Raw genomic sequence first — 21,426 nt, 5'->3', positions numbered from 1 at the left:
TATTTAAACTTCAGAAAAAAATTATATCACTATTCTATGAATACTATTTTCATATTTGTATGACTATATAAAATTATTAACAATTTAACACAATTTAAGTTTCACCCACAAAGCTAATTTTTCCTATACAAGGCCCCATTTTCTAATGCATGTTATTTAAATTAATAATTGTTTACTGCCATTTCCACTTGCTGAAAAAATTTGACATAACTCACATAACATACCTCATGAATGCTGTAGCTTTTAGAGACACCTTTGAAACAGCAAATGACATTATCTAACAGCTTGACATGGTTACTGCTCTTGTATAATAAACACTGAGTTCACTCCAGGTTTAATTTTAAAGCACGAATTCTAGCATCTCTGATGCAAATAAAAGAAATGTGATCTCTAATATTTTACTATCAAATTTTACAAAACAGAATTATTAAAGTAGAAGAAGGTTTCTGTGGCTTATCATTTACTGAGTGATGCCACAGTGATACCACTGAACAAAATAATTGATGCAGTGTTTTTCTGTTACATTTATTTCCTATACTTTAACAATATTCGGAAATAGTGACCTGTTTAATGAAGATAAAGTAGAATATATGAAAATGTCCTGATTTGTAGTAAGTGTTACTAAATATGCTTTCCAAAACCATTGAGGAATTGTTGTAGCTGAGTGTAATTACCAACAGCACAATAATCAAATTCAGCCATGACACATTTCTAAATCTTTGCCAAAAGTAAACCTTCTCATAAATTCACATAGCCTCTGATGAAACAGCAAGCTGGTTGGGAGGAGGATGTTGCCGTGCATCTTGACAGAAACCTACATTTGTCTCACCAGTTCCTCACTAAAGATGTAGTAACTAGGTTGGGGGTAATGGGCATTTTCTTGATAATTAGCTGTGTAGGCAAATATGTTCTTTGGCAGACAATATAAATGTTGATTTAAGGACCAGCCAATAAAGAGTGCTAAACTGTAAAACATTCATTGCTCAGTTTCTCATAGATTTGGTTGAAGACTTAATTTTTATACTCAGGTTTCTAAAATAACGTACTACCACAAAAGTCATGATATAATGAAATGAACTTTACATATTTAATATTGATATGCAGCTGCTTAATAACTTCCATATTTGACATGTGATTCACAGTAACATTACTTACTACTAATGATGAATAGTAACAAGCAAGACATTCTGGACCACTGTTTCTTTGTGAAACTAATAAAACTCTTTATTTCCTTAAACACAGAAAGCAATGCATGTCTCACTGAAACTAAGAAAACTATAAAGCTAGTAAAGATAAGTAGATAACCTATCACAACACCCGTAAATTTTAGTTTATGTCTACGTTTAAGAGATCATCTTTAAAGAAAACGGTTTTAAGCTGGAAGTGAGATACACTGTTTTAAAAACAAAAATAGCACAAGATAAATGGCATATACTCTGGCAATTTTCTTTAACGTAGCTTTTTCAAATATGATCTAGTCTACAGTGCATTCAAACTGCAGAAACATCCAAATTATTTAAGAAAAAAAAGAAGAGATACTTATCCTTGCAAAAAAGGGCCTATACTCAAAGGAACATCTGAATAAAATTGAGACATCTGCAGTAAAGTTTTACCTCCTCCCTAGAATGTTTGAGATGAACTCAGTGTAACACTGTCTTCCAAGAAAAGACAAAGTGATCAATGCAAGAACACATCAGGCTGCCTTGGACAGGCCAATCAATGCAAGAAAGAACCTTGCCCAGGGCCTTATGCAAATAGAAGCACGTCCCTCAACCTAGGGAGAGAACATGCGCAATAGATCAATTGGATCTAAAAAACCTTACAGCTATATCAGCTTCAGACAGTAAATATATACTGATGAATACCTCACACTTACCATGAATTCTTAAAATGGGTTACTTTTAATAGCTAGTTAAAAACTTTCTGGGATCCAGAGTACAGCAAAGAGGAAGAAAACATCATGGGAGAAACACTCAGCATTACTTTGGAGAATGCAAATAAAATTCTTGAGTTCTTAAAATTTCTAGGCATAGCTGAATTTTGCTGATGTTTCAGAAGGTTAAATTTTTAGTATGTTTGTATTCATGAACAGGAAATGAAAATCTTAAAAAAAAGCAGAGACTGTCTCAGGTAGTTCTTGAACCAGGAATAAATGAAAATGTTGTAGGAAAAATAATTCAAGTTTTAAAATTATAGTCATCATTCTCAGTCACCGAAGATTATCTTCTATAGTGGTTAACCTATCGATATAGAAGCAGTTTTTCTTTTAAAGGTAAAATCTCTATTTCCAAAAACCACTCTAAAATCTGATTAGAATGCATAATAAGTTCAAGGGCTACTTAGTACACAAAGTTAGTACACAAAGCTCTATCCCTGTTAAATGGTCTTGAAGGCAAGTCAGATGCTGTATAAGGCTACATGGAGAATGCTTAATTATCAGGTATTCAAGCAAGTACCTGAGCACAAAATTATTTCCAAAATATTTTCATTTTTCTTTTGTTTTTAAACCTACAGTCTCTCCTTAGGAATATCACATTTTATAAAAGCCCTTCATAACTTAAAAGCCAAAATCATATTTTAAATAGGAATTATAGCATCAGCAACTATAATAAAGATACTGCCAAATGAATAAAAAACTCTGTAAACATCTGCTAGTACATTTACTTTGAAATTCTAAATTTAAAACCCTAGCTGCAGACACATTTTCTAAAAGGTGTGTAGCAAATATTTCTAATATTAAAAATAAAATATATGATTTTTCCTTCACTTATTGATGTGTGAGCTCTCCTTAACAAAACACTATATAAAATATGAAAATCAGACATCTAATATAAAGCTTCACTATGTAAAACCGTTTATTTAGCTGTTGAGAGGACACAGATATAACACTCGTTTATTTAGCCAATGAAAAGAAATATGAGACTATGCAGGATAAACATAGCTTACTTTTTATTTTTCACATTTCTAGTGCTTTCTACATTAGTAAGATTTTAAGCTTAAATTTACTCTAATAAATTTTTTTTTTCCTAAGGCATAAGTATGTCATTCATTTGTTTGAGCCTCTTTACTTAGAGTTAAAGCTTTATAAAAACTTTGCTGTTTACATGGAGCAAGCATGGAGATATAAAATCAAAGCACCATAATGCCCTTTTATAGCTCTTCAAATATTAGATATCAGATGAAGTGCTTATAATAAATCAGAGACACAAAATAGGTTAATTCCAGGGACTCAAATGTTTCCTTTTCTATTTTTAATTTCGAATATAAAACTTTTGATCAAGTAGTCTGATATTTGCAGTGAAATGTAAACTCCAATTTACAGTAAGTAAAATTCAAAGAATGAAGCAACTGTTGTTTCACTTTTTGTTACAATATTTAAATTGCAATATTTTCTCCAATATGCAGGAAAAAAATAGAAAAACAATTTTAGAGTACTATCATCTAATATTTGATATGTGTCGATGTGATAGGCAATGAATATTCTTCCTGATCTAAATCTGCACAATATGTGTATTTTTTGCTTTTAAGAGCATGTTCTCAATTTAAAAAGTATGTTAGGTATGACACTCAGTTTACCAAAAAGTTCTGTACTTTACAAATATAAATGTAGACTTTCTTTAAATGAGAAATTCCCTCATCAATTAAAAATATCCTATTATAATATAGATTTGTTTCATGCAGTGTTTTCAAAAACCCATCAGAGGGAAGAGCACTTCTTGAGTAAATTCATTAATTCTCATACTGCATTTCAATTTCAAATTTGATTTCAAGGTGGATTTCCATTCTGGCTCTGACCTTGGTTGTGCAACCCTGAACAAGTTCCTCAACTTTTCCCAGTCTTTCACCTGTTACAATGGGGCTAATAATACCTACCTACAGAGTTCAATCTAAGTTGTAAAATGTCTTGCTAAAACAATGTGTAATGACCAAATCCAATAGTATCCTAGACTAATGTTCTGTTCCGAGGGGCAGTATGTATAATGGTTATGAGCATAAACTTTGGGGCCAGAAAGCTTAGGTTTAATTCTGCCTCCATCACTTACTGGTTGTATGATCTTAACACTTAACATCTTGGTGCCTCGGTATCCTCATTTGTAACTGAGAATAATGCTAATACCTACATCATGGCATTGTTATAAGGATCACATGAATTAATATATACAAAGCACTTAAAACAATGTCTGGTACTTGGTAGGTGCTATGTTACATAGCTATTACTTTCAGGTGTAACTTACAGATATGGATAATGCGAAAGAGCAAACACTGGTAGCAGAGACTGTTCCAGTGAGACTTAAAAGGTCAATTCTATTTGGTTGGTATTAGAAGACAACTGTCTACTTCCAGAACGGAATGAGCTACAAAGAAGAGCCAACCAGAGGTTTGGCCAAGGAAATTCAGCTGCTTTCCAGACCTTCATAAACTGTTTTCAATTTTTCAGTTTAAACTGAATTTCCAGAGCACCACATCAAAACATATTCAAACTTCAAATATAAATGATTTGGGGACTGCCTGTTATTTTAAAATTTCTACACCTTCTTTCCCCTTCATTAGTTAGGGTAATTAAGAATTGATTAAAATTGAAAGTCTGCTTGGAAGGCATAGAAAGGAATAAGCAGTAAATAGGACACAGAATAAAAACCAAATCATCATGTACTGAGAAATGTAGATTTGAATCCTGAAACACATGAAAAACCAGGAGGTTGTGTTTTAGGGATAAGAGTTGCGATAGTTAGTATATTATATCATTTATTCCGCACTACTTGATGAGAGGAGAAACAAAACCCACTGTAACAAAATGAGAGATCTAAAAACAAAAACAAAAACAAAAACAAAAAACAAAATGAGAGGTCTGCTTTCAAAGGAAGAAAATATATATTTAAATGTTTCTCATCTATAAGATGGGGATGATAACAGTGTCTAGTTCACAAAGATTTATGAGGATTAAATGAGATAAAATATATTTATATAAACTATATGGTAAGGACAGGGCCTAGTGCACACTGAGTATCATTAAAACATTAGTGATGCTGCTGATGAATATGAAGATGCTGTTGCTGCCTTCTGATGTGTAAGACATTCATAAATGCCAGTTCTACTTAAAATGTCCATTTTCAAAGACATTGCTACGAATTGCTTAGAATTGTTCTTGACCCAACCATGTTTTGAGCACCCCCCTGGATGGCTGACAGATTATATGGATTCTATTATAACAGCAATGACAGGGCTTCATGAGAGTGAGAGAGGGCTCATATACAGCAATCAGATATGAAGGTATCTGTTTTGCTTGAAAATATATTGTAAAATCTTAGAGAAAATGTAAGTATCACCAAATGTTAAGGTTTATAATATGCTAAAGATAGCTAATATGTTATGACACATTTAAATACATGGACATAATATAAACATAAATATGTCTAATATTTAGGTAGATATCCTAAAAATGCAAAATTGAAAATGTAAGACCCAGCCTGTAACAGTGATAAAAACTATTATTACACTACTAATGATACTGAAATTAGGAATTTTTTCTGAGGTATACTGAGCAGTAATATAACAAAGGCAATGCAATGGGGCTAGTGATCTCATACCATTTTATGACAATTGTTCACAGGGCACCACGTTATAGAGAAAGTCAAGGTTTCTTTGTCCTTAGCAGACAGGCTACTAGAGTTTTTTTTTTTTTTTAAGAAAATCAACATTTATAATTATAAAGCATTCCTTGATGTCTTGTAACTGGAAAGATGTCAAGATAGGGAATTTCTACTATAGGAGAAAGTTGAGGTGCTTTATCTTTATGACCAGTGCCTCTCCTTTACAAAGGTAAATGTCAAATTTTTCTCCTAATCCAAATGTCTGATTAATACAGTAAAGAAATTTAGAGATATGACGTTAAAAACTAGATGTCAAGGTTTATGAATATTAGGCATAAACTAGGTATATTAAAAATTAGAACCGTTTTTAATCATTCAACTCAATTATAAAATTGTCACTGAAATATTAAATAGCAATTTTTATTGTATTCTTATGCTCTTTAATAAACTTCTTTATGAGAAAAATTAAAATAAGATACGGAAAACTAAGAAGAAATCTGAATACACTAATACATATTTAAATAGACATTTTTTTTTTCCTACAGGATATGAGATATAACTTAATCTAATCAGAGAAAACATAACTAGTTTTGGGGTTAGGGTTAAGTTTGGCTACTTCCCTTGAGTAGAGATTTCAGTATCTTCTTAGTCATTTTTCTTCATTCACTGACCAATTTCTATTAATGGTCCTTCTACGTGTCCAAAATTTCAGGAACATAGGCTATACCTCTTACACACTCACACGTACTGATTCTAAATGTCCTGCTTTACATCGTAAATAATCAACTTTGTTCTCTCATCCACCCTGCTTTGCTCTATCTTATTGTCCTATATGAATGTCTACACCTTACTTTCTTCATCTGACCCAACAAAGCACCAAATGAGATCTACTTTTAATAACTTATCTCTATATGAATACAGGATCAAACACTATTTATTGAGTATATACTTATTACAGGTCCAGCTAGGCTAGCAGCATAGTAGGAACCAGAGAAAATAATGAACTAGCTATTTATTCTTTGCCAATTTACAAAAGGACTCTGATGACTTAAAGCCAAACATACCTGTGAATTAAGACACGGAATAAAAGATTGAAGCTGAGAATAATTAATGAAATGAAAAACTAACCATAGCTCTGGTTTATGGGAGACAAGGATAAAAATGTATTACAGAGTTTTTATTTTCTGATAAAAAGAGCCTATTAATTTATTAACAGAAACAATTCTTCCCAAATTTAGCTAAGACAAACTTATGTTATGGATCTTTACACTGGGGGAGTTAACATCTTGTCTATAACCCCACTTCACAGGCATTGTACTATATATATTACTATTTGTTTAAATGTGTTTCCTATTTAGCCTACCACCTTCTTGAGGCTAGGGATCATGTGCTCTAACCTGTTTTACCAGTACATACAGAGTGGGATGTTCAAATGAAAAAATGAATTAGTATCTTGAATAGTTTTCTAAACCATTTTTTGTTTTGAGTACATAATATTCAATCCCAAGAAATAATTTCTATAGAGTCAAACTTATGTGGTCCAGGTGGCTTTACTGTGATCTAAATCTATTCACTGAAACAGTGGTGAAAACCAGTAACAAAAAAAGATGAGAGAGAGAAATGACATCTGTATAGGTGCTAAAAGTCCCCAACTCTAAAAATTAAGATCACCTCAACTTAGAACAATATCACTTTGTTTCGCTGGGCACAAAAAGTTTTACACTCATAGTGTCATCATTTCAGAGCCATGAGACCAGGAAAAATGATAGCTGTTCCTACTTTGTCTTCTTTATTGACATAGGAACCTGATAATCAGGATACCAAGGATAGGCCCTGGCTATCTACGTGGCCTTAGAAGGTAGCATTCTACTGTATCCTATTCTGAACTAAGCCAAATAAATTGGAGTTATGCCTTGATTCATCATTTTATAATCTTTCTCATGTTTTTGCCTACTGCTATATCCTCTTTATTTCTCAGGAAAGGATTCCATTTCTAAACCTCTAGCCAATAATGCCTGAAGCTTTAACCCTTGCCTTGTTTATCCTCGTCCCAGTGCTGCATCCTGTTTTGTTTTGTTTTGTTTTCCTTTTCCTTCCCTATAATGCATGACGTGGGGCTATGGTTGGGGAGAAGAGGTACTCTTAGAACCAGTGACTACATTCTATTTACTGATTTACTACCCAATGCCTTGTCTGTTCTCTGCAACCAGATTATACCTCCTAGTTTTAAACCTGAGTTCACCATGCTCTATCGATGCTTACCTAGTGAGGTTCACCTCCAAAGCCAATCTCTCCAGCTGAATTAGCTCTTCCTGAACCCATCCTAAACTCTAGTAGTGAGACCTTTGCCCAGATCTGGCTTCTATCTTTATTCTCTTAAACTGTATCCTAACATGGATCTGGATCTAGTATGCTTTTGAGTCTGAGTCTACCTGGCTCCCGAGTTAATCTGAGTACATTACTTAATCAGGATTAAAATGCAACTTCTAAGACAGAAGTTAAATGGTTTCGATTGCAAAGTTTTTGTCCTGTAAGAGTGCTTTTCAATTTGTGGTATCAAATCAGAGGTGTCACTGTGGTTGGGAATCTTATTTGGGTGAGTGCTTACACTAAGTGATTATCATAATGTTGTAAGTATAATAAAAACAGCCTCTTTATTAACTGAAATTTGTCTTTCTATGATCCCCCTTATAAAAGGTTTAAAATAGTCAATCATGCTCTCATACCTGCAATAAGATGCAAAATCTCGGGGCGCCTGGGTGGCGCAGTCGGTTAAGCGTCCGACTTCAGCCAGGTCACGATCTCACGGTCCGTGAGTTCGAGCCCCGCGTCGGGCTCTGGGCTGATGGCTCGGAGCCTGGAGCCTGTTTCCGATTCTGTGTCTCCCTCTCTCTCTGCCCCTCCCCCATTCATGCTCTGTCTCTCTCTGTCCCAAAAATAAATAAAAAACGTTGAAAAAAAAATTAAAAAAAAAAAGATGCAAAATCTCTCATTATGATCTTTCATAACTCCAATGGAAAAAGTAATATATCAATTTCTCTGGGTTTTCCATAACATGTTATTGTACTAATTTTTAAAACATATTTATTTATTTATTTTGAGAGAGAGAGAGCGAGTGAGCGAGAGCGCACCAGTGGGGGAGAGGCAGAGAGAGAGGAAGAGAGAGAATCCCAAGCAGGCTCCATGTTGTCAGAGCAGAGCTCGATGTGAGGCTCGATCCTATGAAATGTTGAGATTATGACTTGAACCAAAATCAAGAGCTGGATGCTTAACCGAGCCACTTAACGCTTAACTGAGCCATTCAGGCACCTCTATTGTGCTCATCTTACCTGTGGTTTCCTGGCATTCTTTGTTGAATCAACAGATACAGTGCCCATTCTCATAGCTGCACAGTCAAAGGGCAATAAGACCTGGATGCAGCACATTTATGTGGATAGTGAGAAGCCTCATCGAAAGGTAATTCTATTATAGTAATATGGATTCTTTATTCTACAAAAATATTCTTATGAAAGATTAGTGAGGGGCCCTTGGGTGGCTCACACGGTTAAGCGTTCAACCTTGGCTCAGGTCATGACCTAACAGTTCGTGAGATCGAGCCCTGCATTGGGCTCTGTGCTGCCAGCTTAGAGTCTGGAGCCTACTTTGGATTCTGTCTCCCTCTCTCTCTCTGCTCCTTCCCTGCTTGTGCATGTTCTCTCTCTCTCAAAAATAAATAAATAAACATTAACAAAAGATTAGGTAAAATTTTCTCCATTTCCGCCTTTTGAACAACCTGATCTTGGTGTAAATGAGGGATATAAACATGAAGAAGCACATAGGTCCTTAATAGAAATAATCACAAGTAACATACTTAATGGTGAAACAATTAATGTTTTTTCCTTAAGACCAGGAACAAAAAGATGTCTTTTGTAAGTGTGATCTAAGTGTAAGTACTTCTTTCTATTCATCATTGTACTGGACAGATCAATTAGGAAATTAAAAAAAAAAAAGGAGAAAGAAGAAAAGCAAAGCATCTTGATTAGTAAAGAAGTAAAATTACTTTCATTCAATATTATATGATGTTGAATGTAGAAAATCACACACACACACACACACACACACACACACACTGGAACAAATAAATGAGTGTGGCAAAGCTGTAGGATACAAGACCAATACACAAAAATTGTATTTTTACACCAAGAGTCAACAATCTGAAAGTGAAATTAAGAAATAATTTCAGTTATAATAGCATCAAAAAGAACAAAATACTGAAAAATAAATTTAACAAAAGAAGTGTAAGACTTGTATACTGGAAGCAATAAAACATTTTGAAAAAAGATCTAAATAAATGGAAAGAAAGCCTATGTTCATGGAATGGAAGACATTATTAAGATGGCACTACTCCCCAAATTGATTTGGAAATTTAGTCCCAATAAAAATCCAGTCCCCTTTCTTGCAGAAATTTATCCTAAAACACATATGGATATGCAAGAGACCTAAAACAGCCAAAACATTCTTCAAAAAGAACAAAGTTGGAGAATCTACACTTCTCAACTTCAAAACTCACTACAAAGCTATAGTAATCAAGTCACTGTGGTGCTGGTCTAAGAAGTGACACATATATCAATGAAATGGAACTGAGACTCTAGAAGCTAACTCTTATATATTAATAGTCAAAGGTGCTAAGACACATCAAAGGGGCAAGAACAGTCTTTTCAACAAATAGTGCTGAGACAACTGAATATCCACATTTAAAAGAATTATGTTGTACCACATTTCACGTGGTGTGCAAAAATGAAATCAAGTAACAAAAACAGAAACCAGATAAATTCAACTTCATCAAATCCAAAAATTTCTCTACTTCAAAGGACATAATCAAGAAAGTGAAAAGATAACCCAACGAATGGGAGAAAGTATTTGCAAATCATTTATGTGATAAGGGGCTTGTATCAGAATTTATACAGAACTCTTACAACTCAACAATACAATGACAACACAAAAAATGGACAAAAAATTTAAATAGACATTACTTTAAAGAAAATACACAAATGGCCAATAAGCACATGAAAAGATGTTTAAAATCATTAGTCACTAGAGAAATGCAAATAAAAACCATAATGAGATACTGGTTCACCCCCACTAGAGTGGCAAAAATAAAAAAGACAAACAATAACAAGTATTGGTGAGGTTGTAGAGAAACTGGAACTCTCATATATTGCTGGTGGGACTGAAAATGTGGGGAATGCTGGCTAATGGGTATTGAGTTTCCTTTGTGATAATAAAAATGTTCTAAAATTAGACAGTACTGATGTTTGTACAATTCTGTGAATATACTAACAACGAATGAATTGTATAGTTTAAAAGATGAATTTTATGGCATATGAATTATATCTTAAGAAAGCTTAATAAATCTTAATTATATCATCTTAATTTTTTTTAAGTTAATAAAATGGAAATAAGCAAAGGTAAGCCAATTATTAAGCAAAAGGCAATATTACACTCATGACTGGGGATGAAATGCAAAGTTTCCAAGACTTAGTCCATACATTGCTACACAACATTACACGGACGTAGTTATAACTTAGCTCCTTCTTTGATTAGGAAGACTATACTTTGAAGAGTGAGTCAAGAGAAGCAATCTTTTCAATCAGCCTAAGAGAGGAGGATACCAGTAGAGAGAAGACTACACGAGACTAACATTGGGAACAAAAGGGTAATACTGTCTGATGTGAAAGAATTGATTAGGCAGAATTCCCAAATTAGTCAATATTCCAACAGAAGGTACAAAGAATGATTAAGTTTAATTAGTAAAAGAGTTATTGCTAATGCTCACACTGAATATATAGGTCAGTTAACTTTGCACGTTGAGGATATTTAAGACTACTCATGTTATTGTAATACATATTGTTTCCAAACATGGGGAGGGGTGGTGGAACAAGAGCAGTTGTTCTAGAGAATCTGGGCAAGACAAGATTCGGAGATAAAAGATAAAAACAAAACTGATTAGTAAAACAAAACTAAAGTTTTCATTTGTGAAACATATAAATACTACAGAAAAATGGGGAGTTAAGTGAGAAGACTTGTGAAAAATCTAGTAAGGAGGGAAATTCTTTCACTTGGGAAGGGGAAATGGCATTAGCAAAAACGTGAATGAACATATCCTGTGGGCATCTAGACTGGTACTCAACTAACACTGCTTTAATTCCTAAAAACCAGGAATTTTACAGGAGAGCACACAAAAGGGATTTGACCCAAGTTATCATAATTTGTAGATGTCAGAACTAGGATTCAAGCTCAGGTCATCTTTTTTTTTAATTTTTTTAAATGTTTTTATTTATTTTTGACACAGAGTATGAGCAGGGGAGGGGCAGAGAGAGGGGGAGACACAGAATCCAAAGCAGGCTCCAGGCTCAGAGCTGTCAGGACAGAGCCTGACGCAGGGCTCGAACTCACGGACTGTGAGATCACGACCTGAGCTCAAGTCGGACACCCAACCAACTGAGCCACCCAGGCGCCCCAAACTCAGGTCATCTTTTGAGTGTTGTGTTCTCCTACTACCCTGGGCTTGGAGGCCAGAGGTGGAGGTGTAGTGAGATGGAGCAATGGCAATAAGGAAATTAAGACTAGAACTGAAAGTTTGTACTAGGAAAAATACAGTTGGAAAGAAAGAATCAGATTATACAGAGGGTTGTAGAGTTATAGAGAGGAGACATGATGCAGTAGATAATTGGACCCAGTGTGATTCTGGAATGGCAGGGTAAAAGGGGTGTTTGAATAATATGATCTATGGCATGGTATATAGCACGAAATAAAGAGTAAAGACAGCCAGTAGGAAATGGGTAGAAGAGTACAGTGGTATAGTTGTGAAATGATGAAATTAACAGTAGGCACAGAGAAGAAAAGACATGATTAATATTTCAAAGGAAAATAACTGCCAAAATGTGTTGGCTGATTAGATATGGGACAAAAGGAGAGAAGTTAACATAAAAATGAACAAACTGAGTCATTCTTTCAAACAGTGGTCCTCCTAATACTTATTAAAAATTATTTGAGTAAAAGTTAAAAAAAAAAATCAAATCCCAGTACACAGGTACTCCTGTGGAGTTTATTAACAAGTCACATCTGTATATATAACTCTCTCCTTTTTGTTTTATTTTTATTTTTTTAATGCTTATTTTTGAGAGAGAGAAAGACACAGTGTGAATGGGGGAGGAGGGAGGGAGGGGGAGAGAGAGAAAGAGAGAGAGAGAGAGACAGAGAGACAGAGAGACAGAGAGAGAGAGAATCTGAAGCAGGCTACAGGCTCTGGGCTGTCAACACAGAGCCAAACATGGGGCTCAAACCCACAAACTATGTGATCATGACCTGAGCTGAAGTTGGATGCTCAACTGACTGAGCCACCCAGGAGCCCCTCTCCTTTCCTTTTTTAAAACACTGACTTGATTTGACTTGATTTGACTTGAAATGACTCAATCATTTATCATTAACCACAATTATTATTTTTTAAATTAACAATTATTAATGGCACAGTATGTGCAAACATTTCCCCCAAATACCTACATATCTGCATAATCATTGTTTATTATTCTTTCTCTGTTGTGCTTGAATTCCTTTTACATACACTTTGATATGCTTCTGTAGGTGTGTATGGGCCAAGGATATACTATAACCTTTGTTTTCTCATTCAGTTTTCTGGATCCAGTATCACTAAGCCATGGAGAATCTGTTTCCTTAACATTTTGAATGTGTGCTTCTTCTTTACCACTCCCACTACTTCTTTACGGGTAAAGCCCATTCTTTGGATCTCATTCGTATTCTTGCAACTAACTCCTAAAATTACTGTTACCAACAATCAGTCAAAAGACAGTATCCACACTATATGCAAGGCATAAAATAAAACTGAATAGAGAAGACAAAAATAACATAACCTCCGGTTCTTCTCTTTTACGTGCCTACAGAATAAAGAAATTAAACTGTCTTCCTATAAGATAAGTAAAAAAATTAAGATAGCATTCCACACAACAAGTTGTAATCATTCCATACATTAACATGCCATTTGCATCATGGAGGCAACCAAATCAGAAATTAAAACGATATTACAAATGGCAACTTATTTTCACTGAATTTTAAACCAGGTTTGTAAGAAGTGGCTTTGGCCTGAATTATTTTGATTCTATCATGGCTCGATTTTTCTTTGCTTTACCCCTTACTTTTTCTACCTCGCCTCAATTCTTGATTCCCAGTAGCCCAACTTTTAGCTATTCCCACTGAGCACATCACTACCAATATCTATATACTAGTACACAGATATACTCCCAACATCTAATTTACTTTGTTCTTTCTAGACAAAATGTAGATGACGCTTCTTTAAGGTCATAGTTAGCTGATGTCACTGAAGGTACAAAATGAATACTTTTAGTCCCATTCCATTTTCTCTTCAGCATCAATCCAAATCGTGCTGCAGGCAATTTTAAAGATTGACTCAGAGTGGACTGAGCTTGGGTGTCCTCACACAGCTAAGTCCAAAAACTAGTCCTCTATCAGCTGCTGAAGGTCAGCTTAGGCTGCCTGAAGGCTAGGGAGCCCAGCATGGAACAATGGCAGGGAAATAGCGTTCCCTTCAGTCCTTAATTCACATGCAAGTGAGGTGCCAATCAAGTGCTGACAAGCATGGAGAAACCAAAATCAAAAGTGGGTAGAGATACACTTTCAAAAGGAGCAGTTTTCACACATTTTAAGTGATGTTTTTAGTGGTAGTTGTGAACATATCACTAATAATATGGAGAAAGAAAAAAAAGTCATAAGAAAAATAACAATTTTATATCAGCTAAGATGATTCAATAAACTAATGAAATATAATGGTTAAAATTATTTAATGTGTTTTATTAAAAAATATCAACACTCTCACTTTGATTAAAGAAAGAAATCTGAATGCAAATTGATTTATTGAGCACTGCAAACATGGAAGGTAAGGTGAGCTGAGACTGGAAACTGGGCATTGACAAGGAAAGCTAACCTATTTCCAAATAAAAGAAAATTTTAAGGTTGCTTGATTTTGTCAAACTCTGAGCTAGAAAGAAACACAAAAGCAAAGCAATTTGAAATGACCAACAATGTAAGCAATGGAATCACTTCATCAAAGTGGGTAGTGAAAAAGATGATAAAAAGCTTAAAACTGTGTTGTTTTTTCATGACAGTTTCCAAGAAATGAGCTTGAATTTTTAACAACTAATATAAGGCAAAAGTAGATACCTTTCTGAAAGGATTTGGTAAATGCATTCTAGTTATGACTACTCATTCTATCATGTATAAAACAGAATTTCTAAAAACAGCAATTTAAAACTTTGTAAATGATGGTTTAATTACTGGAACTCTATATATTGGTGCTATTTTAAATACACAGAAAAGATAACATAGGGCAGATATATCACTTTAAAAAATTCATCACCAATTCATAAAATAAATAGTTCTTCTCTTTTGTCTTTAATGAGTGAATGCTGGAATTGCTTCTAGAACTGTCTTATCAATATCTATTTTTGCAAGAATCACAGAAAGTTTAGAGAGTAAGTTTGAGTTGTTACCATATGGTGGTTATAAATGCAGTGAAAAAGGTATTTTTAATATTACTTTTCTCATTATTTTAGTAAACTGTATGCTGTTTTTATGACGTTAGATCTGATCAAGTTCCAAGATTTATTACTAGAAAATGAGCATTGCTTTTGAAAATAAATCTCTTAATTATAATGTATGCTTCAGGAGAAACTCAAAACTTTAAGATGTGACATAATCATAAATGTTCTCAGTTTTCAAAAACAACAATTTGCAAAATATGAAAGTTCTACAAATATTTTGTGCTCTAAACATAAAAGTCATTTATTTTCAGATATCTATTAGCAGCACATTTAATTTTAAACAATTATACACAATTTTAGCTTAATTTAAAGGCAAGATACATTTTAAAATATGCGATATGAAAATGGTAGAAAAACTCCACGCATTCCAACATAATGGTACAAACTAGGACTGTTCTAAAAACAAGGGGTTGGGGTGGGGGGAAGAGAGACACAAAAGTTGAAAGAGAAAGAAGGGATGGTGTAGACAGAGCCTGTTAACAAGAGTAAAATTTTATGACAATTCAAAAAAAAGTTAAACTTTACTGAAATCCTAAAGATTTAATGTCCGATGTGTATAAGGTACTACTGAGACAGAATTCTAAAACAAAATTTAACATTTTCACAAATCACTGTCTTGTAAAGTTAATATTAAAATTCTGAATCCATATAAAATAATTTGATATATTACACTAATGTTGAAAAATCTCAAGAGAATAAATATTTGTGAACATTTTAAACACCATGATTTCCCTGCTAAGAATACCAGGGAGAATACAAAAGAATATTATTCAGCTTTCAGCAAAAAGCAAAGGTTTAAAAATATTTCAATATTTTCTGTTTGTTTAACAACGCTGTCTTTTAAAAATCCTTTTGAAGTTAAGTAGAAACATAATGGCCTTAAATATATTAATCAAGCTTTGTCAAAAATTTATGTAAAACTCATCAGTGGTTTTTACTGTTGTTATTTGCTCAGAAGAATCTATATTATTAGGCCAGAAACCACTTTTTCTTCAGTTGCCACAATGTGTACGCCCCTATTACAACCCCCTATCAAAGGTACTTCACAAAAAGTAGCAAATGTTATGCAGTTGAGATGATCACCATTAATATTTTAAAACCTAAACAAGGTACATTACATTAAATAGACTTCTCAGTCCTGGTGTTGCCTGACAGATATGTGATGTGCCAGTGGTTATATTATATTCCTCCTCCCATGCATGCACCTCCTGCAGAGATAGCAGACTACAGAAGCTGACCCTCACTGAGACCATCTTGTCTCTCTGACAAAGCTCCTTTTTAACTTCTTACTTACTGGTTACTTCCTGTGATGGAGAAAAACTTTAGCTCAGCTTGTGATAATTTCACAGGCCCTGAGGACCCTGACCCTAATAGCCTCAAGGTCAGAAGTCAAGTCTTGTTCTGAAACATCTGTGTGCTTTATATTAAACTGGAACAAAAGTGGAGAAATATCCACCAGTGTGTGACAAGAAGGATAGGCAAAATAGGACGGACACACTGGTCATCTGTTACTCTGGCATCTTAAGTTCATTTGAAGAACTGTCCAATATTCACTTAAATTCCAAATTTGATGTATAAACGGTTTTTTTTTTTAAACTGTCTAAAAGCAATAAATGGGAATTTATGTTTTACATTAATCTGGAATTTGGTTAGTCTCGCAGGCTTCCAGATATATTTTAAGTTACTCTAAAAGCCAATGAAATTTCACGTTTTAAGTAATTTAATGGCTTACAAAGAAAACCTAGGGTGGATATATATATATATATATATATATATATATATGGTATATGCATATGTGTGTGTGTCTATATAGATCTCTATCTGTAGGGTCTAGAGACAACTATTGGAAAGACAACATCATCATAGTTTTATGTTAACAAACTAACCTAAAATATCCATTATATATTAAAATAAACACAGCAGAATTAAAAGTACTTGAAAATAATTTCTAAAAAGTGAAATCTATTTAATAAATAAAAGATTTAACGTATTTATTGATCTTAAGAAAGCGTAAGCATTTGAGAATTTAGGTTGGCTAAAGTATTCCCAGGTGTCACCACCAGTTTTATATCTAAATCAGGTGGGTAAGCAATAAGGTTTGAGGAGGATAAAAAGGCCACAAAAGTATATTTAATTTCCACAACAAACAGAAAAACACACCAAAGTGTAGGAACATAAAAGTTAGACAACCAATGCTGTGCCTGCCTTGGATGTCCACATTAGACTATTTGGATTTAAAATTATCACATGCACTGTTATCAAATTAATCATTTTATTACAGGAGCACTTGTACCTCTCTGTAACCTAAGGTTTATGGACATGTGGAGGCACAAATTCTTCACTAGAGCCTTTTTGGTATTAAATATATCCCCTTAACCATTCATACTGGCACATGGTGTGGTACTTATAACATTGCAAATAATACAAAATTTTTGAATCTTGATAATTTTTCCTATAATGTACACAATCTTAACTCCAAGAATCAGATTACTTTGAAATGTAAAGATTTTTATGGCCAAACCATGAATTTCACTTAGTAGATTAATGGAATCTTTCTGATAGTTTTAATACTAACTCTATGAATTCTTATCAAGTATCAAGTACTAAGTTGTAGAGATAAAAGTTAAAGATAAACAAAATATTCTCAAATATTCAATAGGTCTCTTTATATTTTTAACAGTTTACACATAAAATAAGCTTCAATCGTGTACACATAAAACATGAAACATAAGTATCATAAGAGGTATGAAAATGGTCTATAATATAAAAATTAAGAAGTAACATGGGAATAACGAATAGGCAAAAAGCCTTCTGGTTAGTACTGAAATGCTCTGCCACAATAAAATAAGTAAGCATACTCTTTTTAAACATTATAAAATTACTACTCAAAATACTTTGTTTTCACCCTTTATAAAGTAATTTAAAGTAATGATATCAATTAGAAGTGAGTGGGGGGGGGGATAAGACTGTGAAGAGTTTGGGAATTAAAAACAGAGTTAAATGTGCACTCACCAGTTCAACAAAAGCAAGTCCTCCATAACTGTGAGCAACAAAAAACACATTCTCAGCTGCAGACTGGGCTATGAAATGGTCCCAAACATAGACCGCATGTTCTTCAGGAGAACCATTTTCCTATAAAGAAAACAAATGTCATATATTATGTACTGTATATAATTATTATCATAGTAATAAAAAATTAAATTATATGCTTGCTTACATAGCCCAAGAAATAAGATGGTTATAGCTCATTGAGAATAATATCAACTCAAAAGAACTACCACTGAAAATTCAAATTAGAGGATAAAATATTAGTAATTACTGCTAAGCTTAATTGCTACCATAATCTTCAGAAACAAAATATTTAAAATAACCACATTTTGAGGGGAAATTACATTCTGGATATACCTGAGATATTAAGATATACATTAGAATTGAATAGCAGAAAGTTACAGTCGTCTTACGATAGAAGGTTGTTAACTAAAAAATTCAGTTATATTTCTACATTTATATCTGAAAATATTTCTGCTATACATAAATCTAATTTTTTTAATTTATAAACTTTTAAGTATTTCTGTAAGCAGAAAATTACTAACAAGTATTCTCTATTTAAATTATTTAAAAATACTCTTTTTTATAAAAGTGCTTTCCATACATATTTTATTTCTAGAACTGGGAGAAATCTAAACATATAAACCCAGAGACTTGTATATTTCTCCTAACTTGCTAAACACTAGTATATGCATATTGCTATAATTCCAAAAGTTCTATAATAATTTCATTTTGTTGTATTTATTTTGATAGTTGATACATGTTGCAATTAAAGTTTAACCTGGATAATGTGAAAAAAGAAAAAAAAAAAAAACCAAAGAGCTAAATAACACTGATCAAAATACAAACTGATAAAAACTAAGGCAGATCATGAAAATGTTTTGTACAAATAGTTGTTTGAAGCTTTAACACCAAAGAGTAATTCCCTAAAACTGTCCTGATATTAGGCAATGAAAACAATTTATTTACATTTTCCAGCTTAGAAATTTTATAATATCTTATTAAGGTCCACAATATGATTTCCCTTGCCACCTAGAAGCTATTGTTCCCTGATGTCTATCTGTGACCTAAATTTCTCTTCAAAGCTCCAAACCCATATATGCAAGTGTTGATGGTCTTTTCCTTATGGATGTCCCACAGATACTTCAAATTCAACCAATTCAACACTGCATGTGACATTCCACCTACAAACCTATGTCACTGTCTTTGCTCCCCACCTCCAGTCAAAATCTGAGCATCTTTTATCTCTCTCTGGCTCAAACTCCACATATATATTCAATCATTAAAATCCCATTGATTTTCCCTCCAACTGTATCCTAAATGCATCCACTTCTCTCTTTTCTCATTTCCTCTGGCTTAGCTCAAACCACCATCATTTCACAAGTGGATGACTGCAATGGTCTCCAGTCCATTTTTACTACTTTTACTATTGCCTATTTAAATGCTCTAATCTGCATTAAGAACAACCTTTTAAAAATGCAAATATGAGAATGTTGCCATGTTACTCACCCCCTGTTTATTGGACACTTTAAAACTGATTCATTGCCCTCAGGATCAAATTCAAACTCTGTGCGACACTGAAGGCCTTTCATAATCTGCTTCTGTCTTCAACTGCATCTCTTAAAATTGCTCTGCAATATAAGGTGACCAAAAGACCCCCTTTTCCCTCAGTGAGAGACCATATAGAACATTGTCTGTGTTCCAATTTCAGGGAACAACTTCCTAATTGTAGCAAACTTTGTTTTCTCTGGGCTGTATCCTTCATTTGGAAAGTAACTCCTGAGCTCTGCCCTCATTTCACCCACCATCTTCACCTCCATAATTTCTACTTGTTTTTCAAAATCAAACAAAGGTAATGTCTTACAATGATATCTTGTGCATGGTGCTATTATTGCATTGAATAATTTGCATTGTAATTGCTTATTAGATTATCAAAGTCTTGAGGCCAATAGCTACGTCTTGTTCATTGAATCTTGGTGTAATAAATAAATAATGAAAATACAACACATAGCTTCACAATGACTGCTTACAATCTTCACTCATATACTAAAATACAAATATAGTTTCAAAGATATTTACTGGTAATATGCATATTAAATTATCCACATTTAATGTATATAAAATAAATAAAAGAATAATAATTGGGAATAAATCTATGTAGGGCATTTTTGGCTTTAATAATTTAGCATTCATTAGTTTAAAAAGTAGAAAATGTTTACCATAAAAATCAGCATAGTGGTTAGGTCTAAGGAAAAGAGACAGAGTTGTAAACAGGAAATAGACTTCTAGTGGCTAGCAGTATTTCATTTCTTGACTGGAGTGGTAGTTACACAGGTGTATTCTTTATAGTTATAGTTAAACTGAGTAATACGAACTTAGCACTTTTCTGTACATGTATGCAGAGTGATCATAGAATTTACTATACAAATCTCTGAGAATGAAGAAAGGTATCATTAGGTACTGAATGAGAGAACAGGTCTAAATTGGGACTATCCAGAGAAAACACAAATACCTGGTCACCCTAACTATATTTTACAATGAAAGAAATGTAAAAATAAAACAGGAAGAAAGATAACAGAGGTTCTGCTGACTGTTGGCAGAACTAACAATCTTACATAGCTGTGATGGCTCTAAACACCCTTTATATGGAGAGAATAAAAACATATAGGAGATTAACTGTCTCCTTAGGCTTTGTGCTGGAAATGGAGGTGTAAGGATGATAAGAAGTAAGCCATGATTCTGGCCTTTAATGTGTCTGCAATTTCATAAGGCTGTTAACACATAAAGATAAAAGAGGCAGTAGTGTGTGAGGAGCATTACTTTCTCTATTCCTGGCAGAGTGTCTTGACATCCAGTCTAGTAGGCCCATTATAAATCCATACAATGTGACCTCGGTGAGGTCTTCCATGCTTTCTTCCCACAGTCACCAACTCTTCCTTTACACTGTTGAGATCCTATCTGTCCCATCCTTTCCATTCCCACCTCAGTTTGAATCCTCTTACAAGATTCCCAGCTATTCTCATTTCATCTAGTTTTTCCCTTTACTGTGTTGCCAGATCAAGTCGTCCTGAAATCTGGCCCTGATCAACCATTCTCCAGTCTGAAAAAGTAAATTTACTGAAAAAGTAATCCACAGGTTCCCAAAATACCTGGAGTTCTTAGCCAACATCTTC

At 33.7% G+C, this 21,426-nt stretch overlaps 1 protein-coding gene across 11 annotated transcripts in view; it reads right to left on the bottom strand.

The window, feature by feature from the left end:
- Positions 1 to 21,426, bottom strand: part of FAM172A (family with sequence similarity 172 member A) — a 422,196-nt gene that overhangs the window by 178,103 nt on the left and 222,667 nt on the right. For all 11 annotated transcript variants that reach the window (XM_053907196.1, XM_019428788.2, XM_019428789.2 and 8 more), the window contains one exon: positions 18,218 to 18,337. In XM_053907196.1, the coding sequence (XP_053763171.1) occupies positions 18,218 to 18,337 (120 nt within the window). The remainder of the gene's footprint in view (positions 1 to 18,217; positions 18,338 to 21,426) is intronic.

Source organism: Panthera pardus, unplaced genomic scaffold (genome assembly GCF_024362965.1).
Source record: "Panthera pardus isolate Hobbes unplaced genomic scaffold, ASM2436296v1 HiC_scaffold_2, whole genome shotgun sequence".
Lineage (NCBI taxonomy): Eukaryota > Metazoa > Chordata > Mammalia > Carnivora > Felidae > Panthera > Panthera pardus.
The sequence above is the reverse complement of the archived record's forward strand: the minus strand, read 5'-3'. Positions and strand labels throughout refer to the sequence as shown.